Here is a 15,530-nt window from a genome sequence, read left to right as displayed (position 1 = left end):
TAGCCCCAATACCTAGAAATGCAAAGTAAATCAAGCAAACAGAAGTCATAAGTCCTACATACCATCTCAATCACTATCTGATGTAGGTGTGTGAATCCAGAATATCTATTTACTGGATGTCATAAAAGAGGAGCCAATAAAGAAGAGGAAAAAAAGTTGTATGCATAAAATCTTCATGGTGATTCGTAAGCTGAGTAAGTGCTCACCTGAGCAACCATCAATGTTACTTGAAAAGTTTGTTAGTTTGTGTCAGAGAATCTGCACAGAAACAAACCAAACATTTTAGTAAAATGCACACCCTAACAATAGTATCCTTTATTTTCAGGACCAACATAAGGTGCACTGGATGTGTAAAAATTGCAATTACATGTGGCAAGGCATACCAAGATTTGGCCTGAGGAGTAATAAAATATAGCTCTGTTACACAAGAAATGCAGTTTTAGTAATATAAGCAAGAAGAAAAACTAAAAAGGAGGGGGCCACCATTTCCTTTGCAACAACATATTTTAGTTCATATCATGTATATCCTCAATGGATTCAGGTTATAACAAGGGTGTTATTAAAGACTTACAGTTAATCTGATAAACAGTACAATGTATCATTTTGTAAAAACAATCTCCTGGGTTTTAGTCATTTATCAAATTAATCTTGCAGGGACTTCCTTTGGGTACAATGGATTCAGAATCTCATAGTCATAGTCCATCTGTATTTATCTGCAACAGATGCTTTTCAAACTGTTAACCCCTCCTGTTCTGGTTATAAAAACTTAGGGGTATAAACAAGAAGACAGTAACAATTTGGTTTTGAGGAGAAAAAAAATTTACTACTGCATAACTAAATTACAAGTAACCCTTTTAATGGTATGTTACAAAGTAATATGAAAGATTGACTGTATTTTGTACAAAACCTTAAGGCTCATGAACTTATTTTACGGTCTGTATGAATCCTGTATATAACATACTTCTACATTTAGCTTAGTATCTTAAGAATGCTTAAGAACAGCAGGCAACTTTGACTTAACGATGGAATGCATAAATGACCCAAGCACAAACATCTTTGGTTTTGGTAAAAGATGCATTAAAACGTTAGGAAGATTTTGGTTTAACTGATTGTGATTACAAAAATAAATACCTGCAATAAAATACATTTGTTCTGTAACCATGAAAGAGATTATGCGAAGGTCTGCATTACAGCAGCTTTCAAGTGACCTAAGCACCACAGTCTCACATCTTAGTGAAGTTAAAGCCTGCTGTGAGTTAGCCTTCATCTTACTGACCTTTCGATGCTCTTGGAGATTTGCTGCTGAGGAACATTTCTTATTGCACACTGAACACATCAGCTTCTTCCTAGAATTTCCTGAAACAGAAATAAACTACCACCAACATCTAAAAAAGGAAGTGCTAAGAACGAACCTGAATATTTCTACTGAGTCTGTGAGTTTTCACAGCTCATCTGACTGACATAAGATTTTTATGTTTGTATCTCATCTTCAAAGTGTTTCAAATCAGTTCTCTGTGGGTGTTCAACAAACCAGTTAATGATGGAATGTAAACCAAGAAAACTAGAACAATAAAGAAAAACACCCTTCAAATACATGTTATCACACATCACCAATCCAATACGAAGAGCATAATTCACAACTAAGATCAACTCACTTTACAACTGAACAGTTGATTTCTTCCAGAAGTCAATTCAGGAGTTAGTGCAGCAGTGACAAAAAAAGTTCCCAAACTGAAGTCAAAACCACCATTTCTTATTTTATTCAAAAAGCATTAAGCATTCTACTATATAAAATAATATACCTTTAATAGACTTTAACTGAACAAGACAAGAAAATTGTATCATGAATTGAAACCTCTAAAACCTCATCTAAAATGTAAATTACAAAACAAGCTACAGGTCAGCTACTGCATGTATTTTCCTTCCCTTTTCACAGCTGTTTCAAAAGGTGACAGAGCATTTAATGGGGCTTATCTATTACTTACACTTTGAAATTCATTTTAGTAACCTCAAAGCTGTTTTATTACAAGACAAAGCCACCACAAACCTAATTGTTTAGAATTACATGCCCATGCAAGATATTTCCTAACTTATATAAACGAAGGTAAAAAGAATGGACATAGAATGGAAGAGGAGTCAAGCACAAAGTATGGATCAGAAACTAATTCATTAGATGACTTCCAGCTCAATTTCCAAGACTCTCAGTATCCTACATCTTTCCTCCTCCTGCTGTCCTAAGAAGTCCTATTATGCTGTTTCTTCTTACTACAACCAATTGGTTCAATACTTAAATTTGTAGTATAAAAAATCCCAACTTAATCTCAACATATGCTTTTGCTGTTCTAAAACTTATGACAAGTATTTACATATACTGATATACCCATAGATAAAGGAATACACTTCAACTTACAAGAAATTTATAAGACCTTTTCAGAGGAGAGGAAGGTGATAATATCTGTTCATAGCTTTGTCTAACAGGCAACACGCATAACAATCCTTTCTACTTTCCCTTGACTCCTGGTGACACACGGCAAGAAGGGGTTCTGTAAGAGTCCCTCAACAGCACTAGGTTATTTTACTTCCTGCACTGACACCAGATGTGATTTTTATGACTCCCCAGTGGTAAAATAAAAGCTCTGCTCATTGTGCAGGCAGAGCAAAAACATCCTTCAGGCATCTGCTCTCAGTCATGTCTGAAGTGATCATTCAAAAGAATTGTAGAATTTCTATACAACCACATAACTGGCCAAAGCTAAGCCTAAATATAATAATGCTCATGGATTAAAAAATACCTTATTGATACTGAAAAAAAGCGGATAACCTTTTGTAAGGAAGGTAATGGAATAGGTTTTTTACACTGGAAGTTTGGCAGAAAAGACGTTTTCAAGTAATGAAAATCTTACAAAGCATCTCAGTGCTGTCATCATCAACTAAAGACTGTTTTCTTTGCACTCTGGTAATTTGCTATCCCCACAGATACTGATCTTCCATTGATATTCAGAGGGGACATACAGAGAAAGCAGAATGCCAGAACTGAGATCTGCACTGTGGACCTGAGAGCAGTATTTTGCTCTTTTGCTCTTTCATGGAAACAGAGTGAAGTTTGATTGAAAAGTATTGATTCATAGTGGACAGATACAAAAATGCTAGGGCCTAAAGGGACTATTGGATTGCCTGGTCTGGCTTCCTGCACAACAGAGGCTACAGAATTTTATGCCATACCCACATCAAGCCTAATCATTTGTGAAGCATGACTTCCAGAAAGGCATCCCATTGTGTCCCAAAAATACCAAAAGATCAAGAACTCACCACTTCCTGTAGTAGCTTGTGCCAGTGGCTGATTTTCCTCACTACTATCTATTATTTGCCTTGTTTAAACTTCCCCAGATTTCTATTACATTTTCTGCAGTAGATTAATGATTCATCTGGTACAGAGTAATTTCTCCCTGGGGGAGGAACTCTTGCAATTAGTTACTTTTCAATTTTCTTTTTGAAACAAATGAATCCATTAAAAAAGAAACCAAAGACAATGTTTACTCTGATTTGAAAATTTTAGGCTAGTTACATGTTAAGAGAGTTTCTTCCAAAGAAATGTTAAATGTCTTACCACTGTGAACGTTTTCTTTATGTTTTTTCAGAGCATCCTTACTCTTGAACCTCTTTCCACAGCTATCTGCCTTGCATATGAACCTGGCATCCCCTCTGCATGCCTCCTTGTGCTGTTCGTAACTATATGGGATAACCAGTAAAAAAAAAAACGAAACAAAACAAAACAAAAAAGCAACACATCAAGCAGCATCTACAAAAAACAGACACACAGCAAGTACTCTGAGCTTAACGCATGCTGCACTTCAGAGTTATGAGGCCACCTCATGCATTACTTACAGCAAATAGAAAGGAAAGCATTTGACTTCTTTCACTGTTAGGATTCACAGAAACTAACAAGCTTGAAAGCTAACATGCAAAGGGAGGCCAGTAATGATATGACAGCACTCCAGTAACTCAGACACAAAACCTCGATTCTGAGCTGAAGGAAATATTGCAAACAGAGCACTGAAAACTTCTTGAAGTGTCTCCTGGGCTGATACTCTCTGTGCACTGAAGTACACTAAGGAAAAATAAAAACAACAAAGTAAGGGGAACATTCTACAACTTACACAGGCTTGCAGTAGGTAAAAAAAAATACGGCTCTACAAGCACTCAAGTAGGTGAACCATCTCTTTCATATGTGAAGTCTCCTGGAACTTAGTGGGACTAATCAAATACATAAACAGCAAGAGTCAGGATCATACTGCTGTATCCTCATGCAGATCATTCTTACTTCACATGTTGTAAATATTTACTTAACTAGCTATACAGCACAAATCCAACTTCCACTATAGATGAGAAGGAACAAGTCTAAGTTCAAGAGAAACTGTTTAACTGCCTCCATCAAATACTTCTTTGCTACACAATTTTTTTTATTTCCATGAAAGAACACAGAGCTCAAGTAGAGCTGCCAGTTCTGGGAATGTTCACATTATTCAGATGTAAGGAAGACCAATATATTACAAGAGCAGCCTTAAGTACATTCTATGCAATATAAGTCTGGTTGTTTCAATGCAAGATAAATTAAATGTACTATCCATAATCACTTAAGCATTTAAGGTACTATCTGTAATTAAATGTATAAGTAATAGATCTATTTAAATGCAAGCAGAAAAATATATATACAAAAGACAAACAGTTATGGTTTTGTACAAAAGTGTAACTGTAACATATGTTAGTGACAAAATTGCATATTTACACTATCAAGGACAGTAAAGATGTGCTTTTAAATCTCACGTCTTTCATGTTTCAAATTTTTTTAAATCACCCAAATAATTAAGCAAATATGAAGCACTGTTTTCCCCTTTTTTTTTGTGCTTCTAGATCACCATCTACTTTCTTTTAAATTGTTTCTTAGTTCTGTAATGACATCCACAGCTTAAAAATTACATCTCCTAAACTACTAACTAGTGATTAAGCCAAGAGAAATAAATGACAATGAAACTGATTTAAGTAATCCCTGAAAAAAAACCACTCCTGATTTTACTTACTGTCTTTGTAAAGCTTGTTTCACAGGGAATTTCTTTCCACAGTTTCGGCACTTAAATTCCTTTTCCTCACTGGGTTTTTGGTGCAAAGTCTGAAGATGTTCAGCTAGAATCTCCTGGCTAGCAAAACTGGATTCACAGTTTGGGCATGCATGCTCTTCTTTACAGGTGAGGGGATCTGCATGATTGGAAGCAAAACCAGTAAAGGAATAGTTTTCAAGGAATATTTGGTTACATTATATGCAAAATGGAATCACAAAATTCACAAAAGATATTTGTCTCTGAATAGATCATAGCCTATCTTGAGTGGATTACCACCAACATAATTGCAAATGGACGCAAAGTATTAAGTTGGGTGTGATTTAGGCTGCTAGACTAAATTACTCACCCAGATTGTTTCTACTTTGGTAAAGATGCCGAGAACTCACCAGACAGCTCACCTTTTCTTAGACATTTTACCTTAGGACTGGCTGAAGAGTTTTATGAGAAGTTTTATTGCTCTCCCATCTAATAAAAGGGACACTACCCCTCTTAGAGCAAAAGTTTAACTTCCATAAACTTACACGTCAGGTGAAATGAATTCTGTCTTTAGTTCCAAAATTAATGTTAGCTTCTCATGAAATCTAGGCTCACTCACTCACTAATTCACAGGACTGGCTGCTTCCTATTAGGCAACGAAAAGAACCTCAACTCAAATCAAAATCATAGAATCACAGAATCATAGAATAGTTAGGGTTGGAAAGGACCCTAAGATCATCAAGTTCCAAGCCCCCTGCCATAGGCAGGGACACCTCACACTAAACCACATCACCCAAGGCCTCGTCCAACCTGGTCTTGAACACTGCCAGGGATGGAGCATTCACAACCTCCCTGGGCAACCTATTCCAGTGCCTCACCACCCTAACAGGAAAGAATTTCCTCCTTATATCCAATCTAAACTTCCCCTGTTTAAATTTTAACCATTACCCCATGTCCTATCACTACAGTCCCTAATGAAGAGTCCCTCCCCAGCATCCCTATACGCCCCCTTCAGATACTGGAAGGCTGCTATGAGGTCTCCATGCAGCCTTCTCCTCTCCAGGCTGAACAGCCCCAACTTTCTAAGTCTATCTTCATACAGGAGGTGCTCCAGTTCCCTGATCATCCTCGTGGTCTGGACTTGTTCCAACAGTTTCATGTCCTTTCTATGTTGAGGACACCAGAACTGCACTGCAATACTCCAGGTGAGGTCTCACAAGAGCAGAGTAGAGGGGACAAGAGCAGAGTAAAGGGGAAAATAGACAGATAAAAGTCATACAAGAGCTCAGATTAAACCTGGCAAGCCTTCCAGTTCCCCAATCCTATGCAATTAGCATTCTCTTTCTTCTTTTAAGCTCCCAAGTTACCCTTTTCTAAAATATTGCTCACTTGCAACTTTTTCACCAGCTGGTTGCACTTCTTTGTTGTTGCCACTGCCTTCATCTTCCTGGGTAACAGTTACTTCTTCTTCCTCCTCCTCCTCTTCTTCCATGTCACTGTCCAAGTATCCAATCAGAAGTTCTGTGTCTGTTTCAATATCTTCCACAGCCAGATAGAAAATATTTTCCCCTTCCTGTGGCAAATAGTAAGTAGAAGCAATAAATAATTACGTCAGAAAAAGTAAATTCTAGAGACAAGTATGGGACCCTGAACTAATATTAGCCTTCAACTATGGAAGGGATGGCTCAATTCCTCAGGGAACACAACGCTAGTACTGCCTTTCTAGGACTTCTTTCCCAGGGTGGCTGCATGGTTAAGCATCCTTGTATTCTGGAAATATCCCCCTGCCTCACCTGTGAGGCTTTTCTAATAGGTACCATAGCTTACACCAAGGTGAAGGTGGTATTAAAGTCCTCCTCTCCTAACACACTCTGCCTGACAAGAACTTTGAAGTTTGAAACATTTGAGTATTAGAAAAATAACCCAATTTAAATAACCAATACAGCTTTAGCTCCATTTGCTGCTGGCTGCATAAATTATATTTCAGTAGCATGTTCACATACTTTTGTTTACTTTGTCTCTCTTTCCTTTAAGATTCCCAGCCTTTTTCATGAAGAGGTTTCCATCCCTGGTCAATTATCTTCACTATCAAGTTAGCAGGAACATCTGTAAAATGCACTTTAAACCACTAGATCAAAACCCTCTGCTGGTTTAAATCAGTGTAGATTCAGAGATCCACAGAAGGCCAAAGATCCAGCCCAGATTCTGTACAAGAGGACAAGCTATGTACTGATAAGCTCCAAAACCTTCACCCCAATGAATAAACAAGCTTCCAAATAGATACATAAGCTAATAACTTTGGTCTTTGACTATTTAAAGTTACCAAGGTTGGCAGAGGGGCTGAGTGAGGAACATGAGAGGGGCTTCTACAACAAAACTGTCTCCCTCCTAAACTGCTGCTTTTTTTCCTTCCCATATGCGAACCAAATCCTCTAGAATCTACCCAAAGTACCAAGGGAGACTCGTTTTCATGCAATTAAGGTTTCAAAGTTCTACCATAAATCGTAGTGTTTCTCTGATTAGCATCCAGAAAAGTTATCTGACACTTCTTTACATTATATCTAGCCATATATTTTGCAACAAGCTTCCTAGCACAAGGACACGATAATGATTTTTAATTTTTGCAATACTCTAAGATTAGTTTAAATTGTTAACAGGGATGTAGTATTTCTCAAGCTTTAGAAGGTTTGTTGTATACTACACAAGATATTGTCACACAAGAGTGAAACCTATTTAATTCAACAGACTTGATACACCTGCTGCTTTGAAGGACTCACCACTCCTCTGTCCTTATCTCAACAGCAGCTTTTGAAAAAAAAAACAAATTATGCATATTTTTTTCAAGATATATTCTTCAGTCCACATATCTACTGGCATGCCACCCTAACTTCTGCATACATCCAAGAGTTGCTGGTTTTCATATGCCTCTGTCAAGTTGCACAGCCCCCTTATTTTGCTACAGTCTAAACTCAAACCATGTAGTGAAACTCTTGACACGAGGAAAAGTAAAAGGTCTTTCTACACTCGGTCTCCACTTAGACAGGATAAAACTGCTGGGGTAAACCTCCAGTACATCACTGTTTAGGACAACCTTATGCTAAAAGCAAGGCAACCTTATAAATGGAAGCATGCACCTATTAATGGCTTGCCAAAGGGAGGAAATAAATAAATAAATAGAAGAAAAAGCCACATATCCCAGGCAAAAATTAAACCCCAAACTTACACCTTTCAATTAAGTCATCCTACACCACACAGTAAATCTAGAAAAACAGCAACCAGAATTATTCAGATTAACCTTGACCAAGTGTAAGAACCCCAACAACCAAGCTGTTATCAATACTGTTACATCCTCACCATCTCTGCACTTGAGTTATGTGCATCCAGGGCTTACTTTATAGCTCATGCCTAAGAACAGACTGGTTCTTTCCCATTTGCATACTTTTGGTTAGTAAAGAGAGTAATAGTAAAGAGAGTAATGGAAGAAGGACCAGGGACTCTCAATGCTTGAGTGCTCTTGGTTGCATTCACATTGAAAAGAAACTAGCTCTGGTGCCAGGCCACACTAAAACACAGCTCAAACTCATTTCTCCTCCAAGGCTAATTTGTCTGGGTGTTCCAGACAAACAAATGCTAGTAGTCAGGTATTCAGAGCACTAATTAATCCAGATACACTCACACTGTAGTAGCTCCCCAAGGCAGCATTTTCAGTGAAATCAATGGAGTATCTCCAGAAACCACAAACGAATTTAAGTCTCTCTCCACCCACCAGCAGCTCCTGAATGAAGCACATTTACCTACATGCATGCAGAGACACTGAATGTAGCAAGAAATCTTTTAAATAACTCTAATAATCCTCCCATTTCTAAGAACTCATCTGCAGTTGTTCCCCCTGTCTACCTACTTAGGCCATGCTGGTTGTTTCACTAGTTGTTTTGCTATCTGCAGCAAGCCACAATGAGAGAAAACTCCAAGTGCTGGTCATGATGGCATCACAACCTCCCTTCATGCTTTTCTTGGTTTATTGTTCCACTTTGATTCTCTCACCCTCTGCCTTAACAGTCATCTTCTAAGCTCTGAGCCACACTGACCTGCCCAGCAAATGGTTTTCTTGTTCCAACAGCTCTGCTAGCCCATTTTTGCTCCACTACGGGTATATCTCACTCAGGTTCTTGGCTTTTCCATAGTTTCACACCTTCACATGTGCTTTGTAAGAGGGAATACTTAAAGGGAACATGGTCCAGTGTCCTGAGTTCAGCAGTAGCAGTCATTTTTCTCCTTTGTAGCTGGTGCAGTGCTGTGTTTTGACTTTCAGCCTGATGTTTTTGGTTTGGCCAAGGACTTTGTGAGCCTCATGCTCTGCCAGGGAGGAGGGGAAGCCAGGAGGAAGCAGAGACAGGACACCTGATCCAAACTGACCAAAGAGGTATTCCATACCACAACATGTCATGCCCAGGATGTAACTGGGAGTTACCCAGAAGGGCTGGGACTGCGCGGTTGGACGAGGTATCGGTCAGTACTTGGTCAGGCTGGGAAGGAGAGTTATCGGTCGGCTGGTGGTGAGATGTTGTATTCTCCTCCCTTGTTATTTCCTTTATCATTATTATTATTAGTGGTAGCAGTAGTGATTTGTGTTATACCTTAGTTACTAAACTGTTCTTATCTCAACCTGTGGGAGTTGCATTCTTTTGATTCTCCTCCCCATTCCTCTGGGAGTGGGAAAGGGGAGAGCCTGGGGGGGGGGGGGGGGGGGGGCCTCGGTTGCTTCCAGCCCAGCACCACTCACTGGGAGTCAGTGAACAAGCTGTCTGGCTAGAATTTAAACCAAAACAGCCAGGAACCATTCACAACCTTTCACACTTCCATCCAAAAGTGTAAGACATATGTCATCACTCCTGAAAGCTGAAAACACAGGAAAAGGAGGAAGCAGACAGTCTTTTGTTACTTTAGAAAGAGTAGGGCTTGCCCATCCTCCAGAGCTTGACCAGCTTGCTCCAACCCAGCCTTCCTAATCCTTACCAAGTTTCCCCTGATCTTTGCCTGCAGCTCCAGGGTGTCAGGCTGCCCAGAGTAAAACCAACCTCAGCAATGTCTGTGAGGGCAGAAACCTCAATCCAGGAAATATGTAGCTACTGTTAGAGTGATTGGAAATGTTCTCAGAGCAGACCAAGAAGATCCTTGGAGTATTTGGAAACTGGAAAGAAAACTAGTGGGAAAGATAATTAGTTGGCATCAGCATTAGTGGGTATAAACAAAAAAAATCATTATTTTCCCTTCATGTTTTTGTTAGTTCATACAAAGTCTTCTAGAAATTCGCAAAGGGCCAGCTCTGAAGCACACAACCAGCATGAAGTTCTTAAGCATTCATCGAACAGACTTAGGACAAGCAAGAGAAGCCCCTGTTCTACCACTGTGCTTTATTTTCACATTTTATAGGCTATCATATCATTACTCTCAGTCAAATATTCTCAAGGAAACAATTTCTAACTTGTGAGATTCCCTGATAAAGATTCATTTTAAAGAGTAAACAGCAGAACTGAGACAGAAAATTCAAACACTTGTTTAAAAATTTAGGCAACATCACAACAGTCTTCATGAAACACATATGTCTGGAGAAAAATTGCATTTCACAAAGGTAATTGTAATGTGCTAGTTAAGACACAAAGCCTCCACCCATCTCTAACTATTCTATTTTCTCCTCTTAGTAGATTAGCCCTTTTTATAAATATGCAGACATATTTTACTTGATTCAGTTAGTTTAAGATTAGGAATTTTTACGTTTGCTACAAACTATTTTTCACAGCCACGTTAAAATGAGTAATGCTAATGAAACTAGAACAACTTTATTGATGTAATTCATAACTTCTTGCTCTTTGTAAAATATAATTTTATCATCTTGGTGGCAAGCAGGCAACTCTCAATTCAAATTAAAAGGTATCGCTAGTGGAAACATTCCACCAATGTTTTTACCCACTTTTTTTTTTTTTCATAAAACAAAGTGCTGTTGCACCAAGAGGCCTTAAATCTGCTTATCATTAATGGAAAAGATTGTGGAATTAAAATAATGAAGCATTTGTGGGTTAGGTTTGGATTTTTTTTTTCTCCTAAAGGAGTAAGCTTTGGGATTTGCATTACCATTTACTGAATGAGATCAAACCCTGCAAAGAAATACACCCATACACAGCTTTTTTCAACACAAGTAGTACCTATTCTTGTTATATGCAATTAAATACTTACAAGTACATACATATCTCTACAGCTTCAAGGTCAGTCGCATGGAATACACAAGTTATTTTGGCAGCTGATTACTGACAATACTAAAAAACACCCTATGAGATAAATTTTTTGTTTGTTCTCCTAAGTTTTCCTTCCCCATCCTTTTCACAATTTTGTACATGCTGATTGTGTTTATTCTATTTTTCTCTGTAATTTTTCTAAATATTTTTCTGTGGAAGCTTTCACAGGACTAACATTCTTGCCACTCTTTTTCCTTTTTCAATTATCCTTTAACTCCAGTATGATCCTTTTAAAAGGCATGCAAAATGCACTAAGCACACTCTAAGCAAGGTACAATGTTACGTGATACAGTATAACAGTCTCTTTTCATTTCTTTATTTAAATAATTGTTTTCATTACCAAAAAAAAAACACTGGTTTGCACTGGATATTCCATTATGGCTTCTATTGAGAAACTCAGGTCATTTTACTGACTGCTTTATTTAAAATATAATAATGAACATTAGTTGTTCACACTGTTTAAAAATTTAGGCAACATCTTGTGAACCTTACTTTGCATTTGCTAACATTGACTGTACTTGCTATCACACTGCCTGTGTGCTGATGCCATACTAACCCCTGGGATTTCTCATGTCTGAGGGCCTCTCATTATCTGGTACTATAACAAATCTTTTGATAGATCATGGTATACCTGAGTGACCAAAATGAAGGAAAACATACAGAAATAACTGCATAAGCAGCGGTTGTACTGCAGTTATTAACCACTGATTTGTCACAGACATCAGGAAAAGCACAATAAAGCAGTCAGTCATTGCTGACAAGTTTTTGCTGAATGAATGACGAACACTTTTTCTTATCTGTTACTCAAAATTCAACTGTAGCCTAGATGTTAAGACCTAAAGAGGTCTGACCCAAAGTCAACCTAGAGTACAGGCTCAGAGAAAAAGCGGATGACAAAGCTGTTCAACAGCGACCTAAAATAGGAACAGCAACAAGGTCCAAGAAAACAGTGTAGGCAGCAAAACTGTGGTCATACTCAGCCATCAATCTGTGATGGAATGTCACAGACTGACATTCAGTAATACTAGAGCTTTGGAAAGTAGGAGGCACAAATCAAGCAATGGTTGGCAGATAAGCACATAGGTTTTCCAATGCAGTACACTGCTAACAGTAGCATTCAACTGTGATAACGGAAGAAAAGCCAGGCAGAAGAGGCATAGTAGGAAATACAACAGTGGAATGGAAATCACAGGAAAGCTCACAGCTGGAACAGGAACAGAAGCTGATACTAGGTCTGCAGGGTAATTGGCAGCACCCACCTCACTGGGCAGTGCTTGCTTAAGATCCAAATAAGCAAACCAGTCCCTCTGGTGAGCAGCAGGTTTAAGCAGTTGGACAGGTCATCAACACAGAAACTGAAATTCCAAGTCCCGCTGAGTACAAATAGAGAGGAAGGGGCAGGGCAAAGAACAGCAATAATGCAACTTTTACAGAACTACATGCTAGGGCTTCACTAGCGCTTTTTCCAAGGACCCCTTTGGTGCTTTATTCTATCAATCTTATTTATGGCATTATATTCAAGCATAAGAGCTCACTTCTGAAAAGAAAGGTAGGAAAAGGAAAGCAGTTTGCTACTTTTCTTAAATCTTGCGATTTTACTGCAGGAGATAAAGACCAAAGAGGAGATCAAATTAGTAAATCAGTTCCACAAAGCAAATAGTAGGAATTCACCACACATACCTGGATGGCTGCCAGGTTCTTCTGCTCCTGTGATGGAGCCTCATGGACAAACCGCAGCCAATTAGAATGGCGTGGATTGCTTGCATCCAGGATATAAAGGACTTCACCTTTACTCCCACGAACCTGAAACATAAAAACAAACAAAATTAAAATCAAGCAAAATTTAAATTGTTTAACCAAACACACACAAACATCCAATGCTTGTGTTCAGTAAGTGAATCTTGCATTCACAGCTGTGGTGCACAGTCAAGTTCTCCTCTAAGCATATTCCTTCACCTCAGAATCAGGGGGATGACTCAAATCTGGCAACTCATGTCAGCTTCCTTTGTTGAGCTCCACTCTCTTTTATTCAGCCATTCTTTTAGTGAACAAGTATTATAACTGACTTCTGGGTCTCCCTAATCTGACTGTATGGTCACTGGTGCTCATGTTCTTTCCTCTCTCCTCCAACTCCTCTTTTTCTCTATGATCTTGCCAGAAACAAATACAACTGGAGAGGTCCTTTCCATTCCATCCCTATGATCACTTTTCCAGTTCTCCTTTCCGAGTTCTACTCCTTCATGTGTTCTGATGCCAGCATTTTAATCTTACAGTCTACCAAATTCTTCTTATACTTTCCTGTCTTTTATCAGTCTGTCTTCACTTCCTCCAAATTATAGTTTTAAGTTCTCCTGTCTCCAGTTCCTCACAACTTAGTATTATTGTCCTACTTTCCTTCTCCCACACACTGTCCAAGAGTGGACCATTTTCTTCTGTAACTTATACATGTCCTGTAACTCACTCCTCACCACACTTTGCAGTGTTTCTCTTTTGCGGAAACTACAGACAAGGCCATCAGTAACTTCCTTTTGGACAAAAGAGATAGGACATTCTCTAATCCTGCATTGTTCCAACTGCCATTTTAGTTCCAATATCAAGGAGTTAAGGCTTTTTTTTATGAGCTTCAGTATTCCTGCAATCACCCACATCTATTCAATAATATTTCTTCACCCTTCACTTTTTTCATACTTGATATTCTTCTAGACTCACTTGTCCTTTGCTCATTACATTCTAACAGATCCTGTTAATCCTCTGCAGCAATTCCTAAATCCATCTATTTCTGTCTACGTTCATATTTCTAGAAGCATCTCAACTTAACTGACACTCATTGCAGAGTATGTCCATATATGAATTCAACTTCTCCACTATCTTCGTTGCTTCCCTCTTCTGTAATCTTACCAGTTACTCAGCAAACTCCCAACATGAATTATCAGTTCTGTTTCCATTCCAATCCCACTACTCCATCACTGAGTTCTCTTTTTGCTTCTTTATCACCAAATATAACTTCTCTTCTTCAAATTCCAAATCCAGCAGCTATGCTTTCATTACTGTTAATTCTTACTGCCACCCACCCAAACCTAAATATCCCAGAAACCTGTAAAACTGAAAGTTTACTACTGAAAATCATAGTCCTCATTTCCCTTTCAAGTGTTATATGGGTTTGGGTTTCTTGCTTTTGGTTGGTTGTTTTGGGTTTGGGTTGAGCTTTTTTCCCTTTATCAAGGACAAAATACATCTTCCCTTGGATGGAGAACAATCTTCAGATCAAGGACCAATATAACCACATTTATTCATCCCACAGACCCCGTTTTACAGTTCACTTGAACATCTTTTATATATGCCTTTCTAAAAGAAATTTAAATATGTAGCAGTGAATAGCAAGCAGCCTTAACTATGCCTGGCTGAAATTCTACCAGAACAGATTATTTCAGTAAATAAATTAGTATACTATGTAAGTAAAGGGACGTAAATTACATAGTAGAGGGAACAAACATGTTCAGCTTTTGTCCACAAAGCAAAGAAGCCACTTTTTAAAAAAAAAGAATTGTGCACACAATTTTGGCCATCATTATAGAGCCCCAGAATTTCTATGGCAAAATTCCACTTACACTGAAAAAAAAATACAGTAATAGAAACTTAGTATTTACCAAGTCATTCTTCCTCCTCAAAACAAACAGACATACTGCTGGAAAAAATACAGCTGCCACTGCCACATAAAAAATGGCTTATTTTCTTTTAAATAATAGATCAGTTGAATCTCCAGTGATGCAGAAGATAAAAAGCCACGCAAAAAGGTCATACAGCCACACCATTATTCCATGTTATTTACTTATATAATGAACATATTTTCTTTTTCATCTGTCAACAAGAAGTATCCAGAGCAGGTATTCCCTAAGAGCTAGGGACTGCAGCTATGTAAGATCAAAATGAGATTGTCTTCATGGTTTTGTATTTAAAGTGCTCACATTCTTGCTGTATTTGTTTCTAATAGATGCAATATCGTATTTCTTCAGTACAAGTGCTTAAATTACCTAAGCATTTAAAATATCAGAAATAAAAAACTGTATGCCACTATAATAATAGCTGGTGACAGCATGTTGTTCTCAGATTAAGCAAAAAAAAAAAAATACCGTAATTCTGCAAA

The 15,530-nt window shown here is 38.2% G+C and overlaps 1 protein-coding gene across 5 annotated transcripts in view; it reads right to left on the bottom strand.

Moving 5' to 3' along the window:
- Window positions 1-15,530, bottom strand: part of PRDM5 (PR/SET domain 5) — a 93,289-nt gene that overhangs the window by 51,513 nt on the left and 26,246 nt on the right. For all 5 annotated transcript variants that reach the window (XR_009741545.1, XR_009741546.1, XM_061443671.1 and 2 more), the window contains exons 3-8: window positions 13,067-13,189; window positions 6,483-6,666; window positions 5,079-5,253; window positions 4,016-4,108; window positions 3,608-3,729; window positions 1,277-1,356 (exon numbers count right to left, since the gene is read on the bottom strand). Coding sequence is in view for 3 of the 5 variants with exons in the window: in XM_061443671.1 (XP_061299655.1) it covers window positions 1,277-1,356; window positions 3,608-3,729; window positions 4,016-4,108; window positions 5,079-5,253; window positions 6,483-6,666; window positions 13,067-13,189 (777 nt within the window). In the remaining 2 variants the exon portion in view is untranslated. The remainder of the gene's footprint in view (window positions 1-1,276; window positions 1,357-3,607; window positions 3,730-4,015; window positions 4,109-5,078; window positions 5,254-6,482; window positions 6,667-13,066; window positions 13,190-15,530) is intronic.

Source organism: Pezoporus flaviventris, unplaced genomic scaffold (assembly GCF_033815535.1).
Source record: "Pezoporus flaviventris isolate CSIRO_AGI_PZ_B2104156 unplaced genomic scaffold, CSIRO_AGI_Pfla_v1 ptg000002l, whole genome shotgun sequence".
Taxonomy (NCBI): Eukaryota; Metazoa; Chordata; class Aves; order Psittaciformes; family Psittacidae; genus Pezoporus; species Pezoporus flaviventris.
The sequence above is the reverse complement of the archived record's forward strand: the minus strand, read 5'-3'. Positions and strand labels throughout refer to the sequence as shown.